This window comes from Macaca fascicularis, chromosome 15 (assembly GCF_037993035.2).
Source record: "Macaca fascicularis isolate 582-1 chromosome 15, T2T-MFA8v1.1".
NCBI lineage: Eukaryota > Metazoa > Chordata > Mammalia > Primates > Cercopithecidae > Macaca > Macaca fascicularis.
This window is the reverse complement of record NC_088389.1, coordinates 96982402-96995005: the sequence shown is the minus strand read 5'-3', so window position 1 is coordinate 96995005 and position 12604 is coordinate 96982402. Positions and strand designations below refer to the sequence as shown.

General features: G+C 39.1%; 1 protein-coding gene and 1 non-coding gene across 18 annotated transcripts in view; one reads left to right on the top strand and one right to left on the bottom strand.

Annotated features, from left to right (window-relative positions):
• SMARCA2 (SWI/SNF related BAF chromatin remodeling complex subunit ATPase 2) overlaps positions 1-12604 on the top strand; it is a 222136-nt gene that overhangs the window by 185523 nt on the left and 24009 nt on the right. For 14 of the 17 annotated variants that reach the window (XM_045373183.3, XM_074017584.1, XM_045373185.3 and 11 more), the window contains one exon: positions 4983-5200. In XM_045373183.3, the coding sequence (XP_045229118.1) occupies positions 4983-5200 (218 nt within the window). Of the gene's footprint in view, positions 1-1776; positions 1902-3116; positions 3213-4982; positions 5201-12604 lie in introns of those variants that run through there. The other 3 variants (XM_045373189.3, XM_074017587.1, XM_045373187.3) reach the window with 3 other exon arrangements.
• On the bottom strand, positions 6062-6252 carry LOC123569302 (U2 spliceosomal RNA). Its single transcript, XR_006692938.2, has one exon. It is a non-coding gene; the product is annotated as a U2 spliceosomal RNA (small nuclear RNA).

The following is a 12604-nucleotide window of genomic DNA, read 5'->3' as shown; positions in this document are numbered from 1 at the left end:
GCTGGGATTACAGGCATGAGCCACCACACCCGGCCCATGTTAGCCGTTTTAAGTGTACATTTCAGTAACATTAAGTACATTTACATTGCTGTGCAACTGCCACCAACATCCCATCTTCAGAACTTTTCCATTATCTCAAACTGAAATTTTGACCTCATTAAGCATTAACTCCCCAGCCCTCTTCCCTTAGCCCCTGGTAAACACTGTTCTCTTTTCTCATCTCTGAAATCATACAGTATTTGCCCTTTTGTGTCTAGATTATTTCACTTTAGGGAATTTGATTTTATGCCAGTTTTTCTAACAGGTTGCTTTTGGAGACAGTAATAATCAAAAACTTACTGTCCAAAGCCCTGAGTCTGAAATTCTGCATCCAAAAGTGCTACAGTGTGCATTAAACTGATTAAAATAATGTGGCATCTTTGACGATGAGCTCTATGTTCAACTTTGTTGTTAAGATTTATATTGTAAGAAAATCTCATACATGAAAATGTAAATGTAAAATTCCACTATTTTGTTGGCATTGCTTTTCTTGTTTGGGGGATCTTTACCTGTATTATTGGCTTCCAGGGTCTCAGCAGGGCACAAGGGATATTTAGCCTGTCTGAATTTTGGAATCAAGTTTGGTGATATGTGAGCTGTCCCAAGAAAGCACTAGTATAATGTAATGGTCTTAACCTGCATTCTTTAATGCTTAGCCCTGGGCTCTGTAACCCCACCCCCATGCCCAGCAGCATCCCAGGTCCTCTTCTGGAATCCAACTAGAGTTCCTAAGGGAGGAGGATCCCCAGAGGGAGAAAGAGAAAGTGTCAGCGGACAGAAATATGATACTGAAATAGCAGAGTTAGTGTTTGAGTACTGACTTTCCCGTTTCGCATGGAAGAAATTTCCATGCCTTGTCTGGATATCTTTAGAATTGCTCCTTTCAGTGTTAAGATGGTTTGTTCCACTGTAAGGGCTGTGCCACATGGCTTGGTGGACTTGGAGAGGCGGAGGTGGAAACAATGAGCAGGAGTTGGCCTGGGGCTTTTTGTTTGCGTGTCCCTCTTTACCTATTCATAATCATGGATCCCCTCTGCTTTGTGATATTGTGAACCACGCATAACAGCGCCTCTTTACACCGCCGGGTTGAGAAGAAGGCGCCTGAGGCTGACTTTCTGGACCTTCCGTCACGCAGTAAAAGATGTGGTTGGTGTGTGTCAGGATGAGAGGGCCACAACTGGACCCACGTGTGGCCGCTTCCCGGGTCTGCCATGTGCTTTGCTAGCTGCAAAGTGTTTCCTCTAAAACAGCTGATCCTGCATGACTGTCTCCTGCATTTTGTTGTCAGAACGTGCACGCTGCTTTCATAAGAACTAATTGAAGAGGGAGCTAGTTTGCATCTCGTTCTTGCATACCCTGAGTCATGAAAAACATTTTCTCTTAAGCAAAATGGAAAGAAAGAAAAGAGAGAAAGGGGGCCAAAAAAAAAAAAGAAAGAAAGAAAAAAAAAAAGGTTGCCATCCAGTGGAGGAAGGAGTAATTCCCAGCTTCATTCAGGAAAAACGCAGGCTGAAATATGCTTAACTGTTTTAACTTGACTGGGGATTTTTACCACCATATGGGTTTTTTTTCGTGACATCCGGAGCCAAATGGGTGCAGTATGCCTTTAAGAAAAGAGGTGCCTCACTAAACTTCGCTGTAGTTGTGTTTCACCGTTTCGGTAGGGAAGGAAAGTGTTAATTTCTTATTTGTACACTTTTTTTCCCCGACTTCCTTCCTATTCACTTCATTAAATCTAGAGGCAGTTCAGCATGGGAGCCGTCTGTATGTTGAATTAGGGCTCGCACTCTTGCGCAACACGTCACCAGTCGGAAACTGGGGGTTTGCTTCTGTGATTTATTTCATTATTGTGCTGGTAAAAGGTTTGGAAGGGAATTCTTTTTGGGGGTAGTACTTTAGCATTGTGTAGCAAGTTTTTGGGTTTTTTTTTTGTGTGCCCCCCAACCCCCAGCGCTGAGTTTGAGTCAGTTGAGCCAGTTTAATAAATAATTTTTTTAAATAAAAGAACAGTTTAAAATCTCCATGAATAATTTTACTTACATGCAGGAGTAATCTTACTCTACTCTTTATGTGCGAAAAGCATTGGGAAGTATTTAGTGAATTGATTTCCATTAGAAAAAGACCCTTAGAAATCACAGAACATAAAGCACTGCATATGGATGTGTTTGGGGTCTTTGGGGAGGAGGGAAGATGTTTTGTAGCTCTCTGCATTCCTGCATAAAACCTTAGTTTAAGGGGAATAATGGTCAGTACTTTGTGTGTTTCCTTGTAATTCCAGAACCTAAATTTAATAAGAATCTGCACGTATTAGCAATTGTAATAAAAATTGTTTCAGTTGTTCTGTTTGCAATTTAATTTGTTTTCGCTTCTTAGCTACTCACAGATTTAGAGATTTAAAACTCCAAATATCACAAGCTTATGCTTTTTCCCTCTTTTCAAAATTGAGGGGGGTGAGAGTAGAAATATCCTTTTTACAACTCCCCCCAACTTCATTTATCCCACTGAGAAGAAAAACAATGAAAAATTTTACAGCATGAAACTGAAAGTGAAGTGTTACAGTTGTTCTGGATTTTCTTTAAAGAGCAGAATTACATATTATATTAAAATATTTGAACCTTAGAACATGCACATTGCTTTTATTTACATGCATTTAATTTTTTAAAAAATTGTCTTCTATTTTAAAAATCATTTCGACTGCTCCAAACCATGCTGCTATTTTTTTAAAAATAAGGTATAAAATGCCAAAAAAGCATACCTTGTTTTAATTGTTTAAAATAAATTTGAATATTAATTTGTTTTCTTACTGGCTTAATTGTTAAAATGTGAGCAAGAATCAGAAACCACCTGAGCTAAAATCTCTAATTCTGCTGCCTGGAATAATAAGGGAAAAAAATATGATAAGTAGTTGTCAATATTAAAACAGGCTGAAGGAGGAAGCCTTCGGGCCTTGTAGTAGGTAGAATGAAACAGCAGATTTGAGTATCCACAATCCTTTCAGTATTAAATTTTCAGTAAAATAAAATTACTTGTATATGAAAACATAGCCTTTCCCCAGCTCTCTTTTTTTTCCTGATCAGCTGATGAAGAGACTAGCAGCTCGCTGCTTTGCTGGCTTGTTAATTTTATCCCCACTAACTGTGATTTCCGATAGCCGGCCTGCTGATAGTGGTAAGGTAAATATCCTTTTTCGTTGCCGTCTTGAAGATTCAGTAGAACTACATCCCAGGCATGTGTAGGTGTGTAACACATCAAAAGCCGGTGTTCTCCGTATTTCTGTGTGCAACTGGGTGCTTGAGGAGAGCAATACCATTAACTGTTGACAGCCTTGCATGCTGTATTTATTATTAGCATGTTCAGCCTCCAAGATATGCGGGACAATTTCCTTTTCTTAATCTTCGCTTAGCTGCAGTGTGTTTAGCTGTATAGTGGGTGTCCTGCTTTTTAGGCAAATGAATATTAATGCAATAATGTGAAGCTTTTTTTTTTTCTTTTCCTTTTTCCTCATAACTCATCAGATCTCGCCTCCTTCATAGTGGTTATCTGAACACTGTAGGATCGTGATGGAAATTGTCTTTTGATTATTAAGGCCTAGGCTCAGACTGTCCCTTAGGAATCTGTCTGTGTGCATGTTGCTTCTATGGATTTGCACATTGGAGGATGCATAGAAAACATATTTTTTTTTAAAATCCCACTGGCATTTTTAACATGCCAGGTTGTTTTGTGTTCTGCACCAGGTTTTCTTCACAAAACCTTTCTTTTTCAGGAAGCATTGTACATAAGTGAAAGAAATTATGTCTGAGCTGTAATCACTCTTTATATTGATTGTTATACTCACATGATCATAAATATTAGCCATGTTTGGTGCTGTGGAGAAATGAAGGTAATTGCCTTATGATTAGAGCTCTTTCAGCTACGAGAAAGGATTGATTATCATTTGCATACTGGAGGCAATATTGAGAGGCAGGAGGAACAAATAACAACATTAGTTATTTTGTGTGAGAGAGCAATCTCAAAATATAATTTAAAGATTTTTTTAGAACATTTCTATGTTCAAATTTTATGTTCTTTTTTTTTTTTTTTTTTTTTTCCTTTGCAGTATTTTTCCTCTATTTTTCTTTTGAGTTTTGAGATTTACCAGGAAAAAAAAAAAGTTGAAACTTCTGGGTCTGTCACATGGATCTTTTAGCCCTTTATGAACAGGTTTCTTTTATACCTGGTTGTTTTTATAGCTATTTTATTATCTCTCTGCATTAGTGCTGCTGGCTCTGGTTTAAAGCAAGCGTTTGCAGGTAATTGGAAAAAAGTGTTTATTGTTTGTGAGTGTGTGTGTTCTTTATCGAATGATTTAAGTGCGTTTACCAAGGAATGTGGCTTTGTACTTTCCCGTTTCCTTGTTTACTAATTGCCACGTTAGAACAAAAATCTAGATGGAATTTTGATTTATATTGTTAATCATGAATAAATTGATGCAAAACCTCAAGAAAAGGTCAAAGCTTATATGCTCGTGTGGATGTATTCTTAGGGATTTTTTTTTCATAACCCACCCCTCGTTTTGTTTACCTTTTCCTTCCCTTACAGTATTGAGAAAATTAGGGTCATGTTCTTAAACTGAGCTAAAATTTCATCTGGATTCAGTTATCATCAAATACTTGAATTTATAGATCTTTTAATATTTGTCATATTCTTCTTTACTGTGAGTGTTTTGGGCCTTCAGTGTGTTTTGCTCATGAAACAGACTTGAGTTAAAGATGCATTTATCCAATATGGTAGCATTCCTTTTTTCTTCTTCCTCCACTGATTACTGTTAAATTTTACTTCTTTTTTTTTTTGGTTAATTTTTCATTTTATTCTAATTGTTGAAGCTATATATAAATATACACATACTTTTTTTGTCTTGGTTATTTTCTTGTCTTGAATTTTTCTCCTTTGTTTTCAATGAACAGGCCATTGAAGACGGCAATTTGGAGGAAATGGAAGAGGAAGTACGGCTTAAGAAGCGAAAAAGACGAAGAAATGTGGATAAAGATCCTGCGAAAGAAGATGTGGAAAAAGCTAAGAAGAGAAGAGGCCGCCCTCCTGCTGAGAAACTGTCACCAAATCCCCCCAAACTGACAAAGCAGATGAACGCTATCATCGATACTGTGATAAACTACAAAGATAGGTGAGTGTTTGGTTCCTTCACCTTGATCATCTCTCACCAAGATGCCGAATGGTGCTACCTAAGGAGGGAGCAGTTGTTAAGTTACGCACTTAGGTTTTATTTTCTTTCTAGTTTGTGTTTTATAGCTTGCTTTCTTTGTACCTGTTTAAAATGGCCACTATTGCTATTTTGTGTGATGTTTCATAATGTATTATTTAAGATAGTTGAAAATTTAGTTTAGATTACAAAATTTAAAAAAAATTCTAAATTAGAAAAGGATTCGTAAGGACCTCTGAAATACCATCTGAAAATGAAGATATTTCAGATGAAAGGGATTGGAATGATGGAGTAAAATTATTTTTTTGAATTGAATTGTTAGAGAAAGAAGAATCCTAATATATTTAAAGTAAATATCTCATGTTAAGAATGTTTAAAGCAAAATAGATGCTTCCTAGTAATTACAGGTTCTTCTTTCCTTCCAACACTTGAATTTCTGAGCTCTTGTTTGAGTTATCTCTTTCTTCGTAATACCACATAGTCAGCATGGTCTTTCAGCAAACTTACCTTTTTCCTGGGATTTTTGGATACTGACTTTGAGAAAGCTGTGTTGGACACTCCTCCCAGGCCATTTTAAACAATGAATAATTATTTGAAAACCAAAGACACTGTAGGGTGTCAGTCAGACGCATACAGTAGATGAACTAGTTAGGCTACACTTTGGTTATTTGACTTGGTTTCCACTTTATTATCACGTGGTAATGTTTGCATTTGAAGATGGCTTCTAGTTTCAGTTGATAATTTGACGGGAAACAGGCATTTTCACGCAGTTGCATAGTGGTATTAATCGGTTTTTAATTACCAGTTGAAAAAATTTTTTTCTCAAGGGAGTGCATCAATCCTGGAGGTACTGCAGTACCAGGTCGATGTGTGGAGTTGATGGAGCAAGCTCCTGTTCTAGCTCCCTGCTTCCAAAATCCACTTAACATGTTGTCCTCGGATAGAGGAGGAATCAGATATTAAGCATGTAACAACAGATACTACACTTTATCTTAGCCAAAAGGCTGAGAAGCAGTTAGTTACCAGAAATGTTTGACATTAACTAGTGTTGCTCTGTACCCCTGTGTTTAACATGAACAACTACGTTGTGTTTTTAGTTTTTCATTATGGGTTTGCTGAATACATCATAGCAGGAAGGAAAAATTATTATAAAAATTAAGTAGTATAAAAAGCAAGAAACTTTCCACCGTGGGGTTTTGCTGTTAAGCCTTTCTTATCTATAAGGAGTTTTCAGAAATGGGGAAAGAGGAGTAGGTGGAGATGTTTGTGAAAAGGCCAGAATTTCTTGATCCATTTTGCCCACCAGGTCTGTCAGATTTTGTGTTTACTATTTTCCTTTTTTCAAAAAATAAATAAATAATTGCATCCCCTTTGAGGCTTCTGAAGTGGCCACGAAAGGCAACCCCATTCTCTTGGGTTTGGACCAGCTGTTCATTAATGAAGGGGAATGACAGCAATCCAGGAAGGAAATTTTGACCACAAATCCATGCTTTGTCCAGAGTGAACATGAAAACTTCCTTGTAAACCATGAATCAGTAACTCTCATGTTTCTATTCACCCCCCAGCTCCCCTTGTATATTTGCCATAGAAAGAGACGGTATTCTAGAAGCCAGCTTGGATTATGATGCCTTATTTTCTCAGTCCCTGGTTTAAAGCAAAATATTACTAAGTAGAGAGCATCACCCTGCATATACATCAAACTTTTTTGCCTTTGTCTCAGGAGAGTGTAACATCTGTTTCTCTGACCAGATGTGCTGTGATGTGTGACAGGCATTTTGTTCATTACTCGCTGAGTGAGTCGAGGGCTGTTGTAACACTGAGAGGGGCCAGGAAAGTCCTTGGAGGTTGAGAACCTAGGCCTTTCATTCTAAGGTGATGGCTGTGTCTTTCTCTAGTGACATAAAAGAAGTCACCAACAGGTGGACTACATACTGCCAGCAGATTTATTTGGTTTTATGTTGTTTTTTTGAGGGGTGGGGGTCAGCAATACATAAACCTGGAGAGATTTCTTGCAAAAATTTCCCTCCCATCCCCCACCCTTTTGAAAAACCTGAAACTCTGGTGGCACTTTGCCCAGCTCTCCCTAAGGTAGCAGTCAGTAGGCACGAAGAAGTGGCCATCCTTTCATTGGCAGCATCGCGCTCTAGGTTGCCACAGTCCCCATCACTCCCTATCATCTCTTCAGTATGGAGTGGGTTACCATTTACCATCATGCTTTTTATGCCTGGCTCACTTCATTCATTTGTATTACCTGCAGGCTCCATAGCTTTTGAGTTTATGACTTCCTGGTGTACGTGGCTTATGGGCTGACCACTTTCCTAGAAACCATCCAAAAATACAGAGTGGTAGGAGATTCTATGCCTTAAACCTCAGCTAATCATTGCACAGTGGTTTAGAGTACAGACTCTTGTCTTGATTTAACCACCTGCATTTGAATCCTGACTCTGGCATTCACTAGCTTGGGGACAGTTGAGTAATTTACTTAATCTCCCTGAGCCTCAGTTTGCCCATCCAAAAAAATGGGATTCATTACTATGCCTGCCTCTAGAGTCCTTATGAGTCATCAAGGAGTTAATGTAACTCAGGCTCTTTGAACAGTTTCGTTATTAATAATCAGCCTTTCAGACTTTGAGGCTGATCAGGTAGGTGAATGGACCTCTGAGCACCGGAAAGAAAGTGTCCTTGCTGATGCTGGTTTCTGTGGTTTTATTTCTAGAAACAGAAAATGCAGTTTCAATGGTACTGCTTGTTGAGTTGTACTGTAGGTAAAGGGTATTTAAATATTTCAGCATGCAGATATTGAGTAGTTTTTTCTTTTTCACTTTTCCTTGTTTTATTTGCTTACTTACTTTTCCTTAAAAAGTGTCCTGGTAAGACACATTCTATTAGCTCCCACATTTAGATGCTTTCTGGGGAGTATGTACTAAATTTCCCACCACTGAATGTTTCATATACATTTCATGTTGGTAATCCTCTAGAAAAAGCACTAACTATTTATATTATGTATTTCTCTTTAACTTGGTACTCAAGTAGGAGGCACTCAAATTAGGAGAGCCTTAATTAGATACAGTATCATATTTTTGGTTGGTTTTAGAAAACGCTGCTGGGAGATGTACATTTCACTGTGTTGAGATTTTTGCACCATTAAAGTCAGTTACTTAAATAGTAACTCAACCCACCTGTGAAAGAAATACCACCTGTGCTAACCTCCTTCCCATCACTTTGGTCAAATGTTAGGGCTCTGACGTTCATGTAGATTAACAGCATATTAAATAAGAACTGCCATTTATATTTAACTGATATGTAAGAAGAATTAATTAGCTCTCATGAGACAGTTGTTTAAAGTTCATGCATGATTCTGGGGCAGATGTATCTTGATATTTTCATAAAGAACTAAGATCATTTATGTGTGTATTTATTGCTTTTTAGTCAGTGATAGGACTTGTTTTTTAAAAGGAGGGTACTTTCTAAAAATCTGACCCTGAAGAGCCAGATATTGTGTGATTCATAAATGTCAAATCTTTCTGCAGTAACTGCTATTCAGAGGTAGTACTGGTCTGTTGCTACTGGCCCCCATCATTTTATTTGCACAAATAGAAAACTTTATATCAAGTAGTATTAGAAGGCTTTGTTTTGACCTGTTAAGCATGCTTTGTTTTCTGCTTATTTAGAAGCTTTTAGAAACTCATATTCTCAATTTATGTAATATTTAGCCCAAGACTGTTCTTTGAGAAGGGATTCATCCTGTTTGCATTTGTACCTTTGAAGATTGCCCCTGGGATGAGACGTAGAATTAGATGGTGAAGAGTAGAGTCTATGGAGCTGTTCCAACTCTAGAGGCTTTTAGTTACTTGGATAAAGAAGAGAGAGAGAGATTCCTAGAGACATTCTTAAAGTTGGAAGGGACATTTAGCTCTGCCTGGCCCAACTTCCCACAACACAAATAAGTCCCCCTGTACCACCTCTGGCATGTGGTCATCCACGTCCACGTGGACCCTCCAGTGTGAGCTCCCTGCTTCAGAGCAGTTCTTGGCACCGAAAGACAGTTGTAAACACATAGCCATTTCCTACATTAAAAGGGATGCAGCCCTCTGACCCCTAGCTATTTGTTCTACTTGAAACCTCGGAGAATAAATCTGCTGTCATTCTGAGAAATATCCTTTAAAATGTATCAACAAGCATATCTACGTCAGGACATTCTTCTTCAGGTTGGAACACTTCACTTTGCTCTCTGAGTGATGCCTAGACATTGGCCACATTCCAGTCTCCTAGTGTCCCATTTAAAACATGGCACCCAGAACTCCAATGGCGTATTCTGATCATTAATTGCAGGGTAGTTAGCTTCCTTATTCTGGACACGAGAATTCTGTTAGCATAACTGAAGAGTATGTTTACTTTTTCCAGCAACCTTGACAGAGTTAACTCATTGAATATGTGACTTGTTGAAATAATCCCCACTCCCCACCCCAAAACACACATACACAGCTCTGATTTCATATGAATACTGCCAAGGTTAGCTTTCAACTAAGCCTGATGGTTTTGAACCTATACCCGCTGACTGTATTCTCATCCCTGTGTAGTTCCAGCCTTACTACTTTTCGTCCCATCATCCTTGCATGTTGCTGTACCCCTAAATTTTTATTTTTGTAAAAATTGCATTTACGTATCTTAAGTTTTTGTCATCCAAAGATTTTGATATGAGCTATTGCTTAGAAACTTAGACAAAGGACAGGTCTCTGTGACATACCCCTGAAAATCACTTCAGGTTGACATGAATATATTAACCAGTAATCCTTAAGGTTGGTTACCCATCAATGAACTCATATAGCCATGCTCTCATGTCACCCACATTTATCCTTTCTCAGCATTATCAAGAAAGGCTAAAACCATGATACACCATGGCTATAGCCTTTCCAATCTATCAACCTAGAAACCCTGCCGAAGAAGTGAAATGAGGTTAGCTTGCCATGGCTTTTTCTAAGAGACCTCCTGCTGTCACTTAATGATGTTATTTATCTTTTCTAAATAGCCCTGTGGCATCTGAATGATTTCTTCTAAATTTTTACCAAGGGTCAACATCAAGCGTAACAGTCTCAGGTTTTCTTTCTCATATTAAAATTGGGACATGTGCTTATCTCTAGTCTTCTGATTCCATTTTTATGCTCTTGTGATTTCCTAAATGTTATTAGCAGAAGCAATCTACATGCTTTTCCAGGATGTAATTAGTTTGCAACTGGACACTTGAACTTACTTGAAGTGGCTTGATATGCTCTTTCTATCAACTCTCCTATCAGGAGCTTTTGTTCACCATTTATTGTGCCTTGCTTTTCAAATATGAGCATTGTTCTCATTCCTGAAGAATCTGGAGACAGAAAGTGAATAGGGTGTCATCACCTCCTCCCTCTCTATCAATTGTTTGAAGACAATTCTTTCAGAAGCAGTCCGCAGGAAGACTAGCCCTGCTGTCTTTAAAAGGGTTTGGACATCAGGTCTAGCCTTGAAGATGGATGCAGTAAAGCGGTGGAGGAGGCAGCAGATACCTGCCTGGTCAGAACCTGGTCAGTCCAATTGGTGAACACAGCCCCGGTGCACAGTGGAGTGGCAGCCACGTGGCTCCTACCTCCCTCTTTAGTCTCTGCTGTCTTCCGCTGGGAATACGTTCTTCTTGCCCCTAAATTTAATAAGCCTTTGTGGTATCTCTGGGAATTGTGGTAAGACTCAGCTTGTCCTGAATTTTTAGTTCACATTGGAGAAAAATCATTCATTCTTTCTAGAAATATTACCATCATTTTTTTCTTATTTCCAGCACCATACTGTTGAATATAATTATAAGGTGAAAATTCCAAGTACTTACCCCCACTAGCTCATCGTGCAGTGGAGGAGAGAGCTTTCCTGTGGGATATTACTGAAGAGGTAGCTGGCCTGGGGAATTCAGGGAAGTAGGGGTCACATGGGCCCCATTATCTGAGGATACAATGACATTACCTGGTGCTTATAATGCGTTTAGGACATTATAATAACATTTACCTGGAAAAATGAGCTTTTTTTTTTTTTTTTTTTGAGATGGAGTTTCACTCTTGTTGCCCAGGCTGGAGTGCAATTGCACAATCTCAGCTCACTGCAACCTCCGCCTCCCGGGTTCAAGCAATTCTCCTGCCTTAGCCTCCGGAGTTGCTGGGAGTACAGGCGTGCACCACCATGCCTGGCTAATTTTGTATTTTTAGTAGAGACAGGGTTTCACCATGTTGGTCAGGCTGGTCTCGAACTCCTCACCTCAGGTGATCTGCCTTTCTCAGCCTCCCAAAGTGCTGGGATTATAGGCATGAGCCACCATGCCCGGCAAGTGATCTGATATGTTATTACATTATAGCACCTTTCTAAGAATTTGATAAACTACAAACTGTGGACTAATTGTACTTAATTCCTGTACGTACTGAAAAGTAATTTGCAGCATTTTTCTCATTTTGAGAAGGACTGAAACTCTGTTGAAGGCCCACATGTAATCAGCCCATTCTCCAGAAGGGCAGGGCTCTTATTTAAAAATGTTGCCTTGTTCCAAGGCTTTCTCTGCCTCGGAAGTTCTTTATTTGAAGTGTGTTAGGTATTTGCTGTGTCAAAGGCTTTCCCACACTGATTATCATCTCAAGGCTTCATCAAACCAATGGATCTTTACACTGGCATTCATACTGTCTTTCTAAAATAAGTTTTAGTAAACCAAATCCATGTCATTGTGTAGTATTATTTTTTGTTGCTTTGTTTTAGGGTTTTAAAAATTTGTATTTTTTTCCCCCAAGCCAACCAGATGGCTGACCTGCATGGACTCCTTATCAGAATGATTTGAAATTATTCTACTGGGATCTTTGGTTGTTCAGAACCATTGAGTTGTCATCTCTGTCAGTCTTAGATGACAGAGCCACGCCTAGCTCTCTGAATTATTGACAGTCTACTCTGTGTAGAGTGTCTAAGGTAGTACTTGTTGTTTTCAGGTTTTCCTCCCATCACTTTTGCATATTCGGCGATGACATGATCTACTTAAGCTTCTGTGTCTCCTTGGTCAGCACCATCATTTGCCCAAGGTCCTAAATGTGAAATAATAAACACTTTCCCAATTCTCTGCCTTACTGCTGACACTCAAATACAGAGTGCCCTCAACATGCTTCTAATTGTCCCTGCACGACACCCGTTCATCTGCCTCCTCACATCCTGTCTGCCTGAGGCCCTTGCGCTGCTGGCCTGGCCTGGGAAGCTGCAGGGTGGACTGTGTGCCCTGCCTCCAGTCTCTTCCTCCTGGCTTCTTTCTGACGCACCTAACTGGTCATTTCCTATTGTAACTTTAGAACTCTTCACAGCAGCCTCTTGGCTACCCGA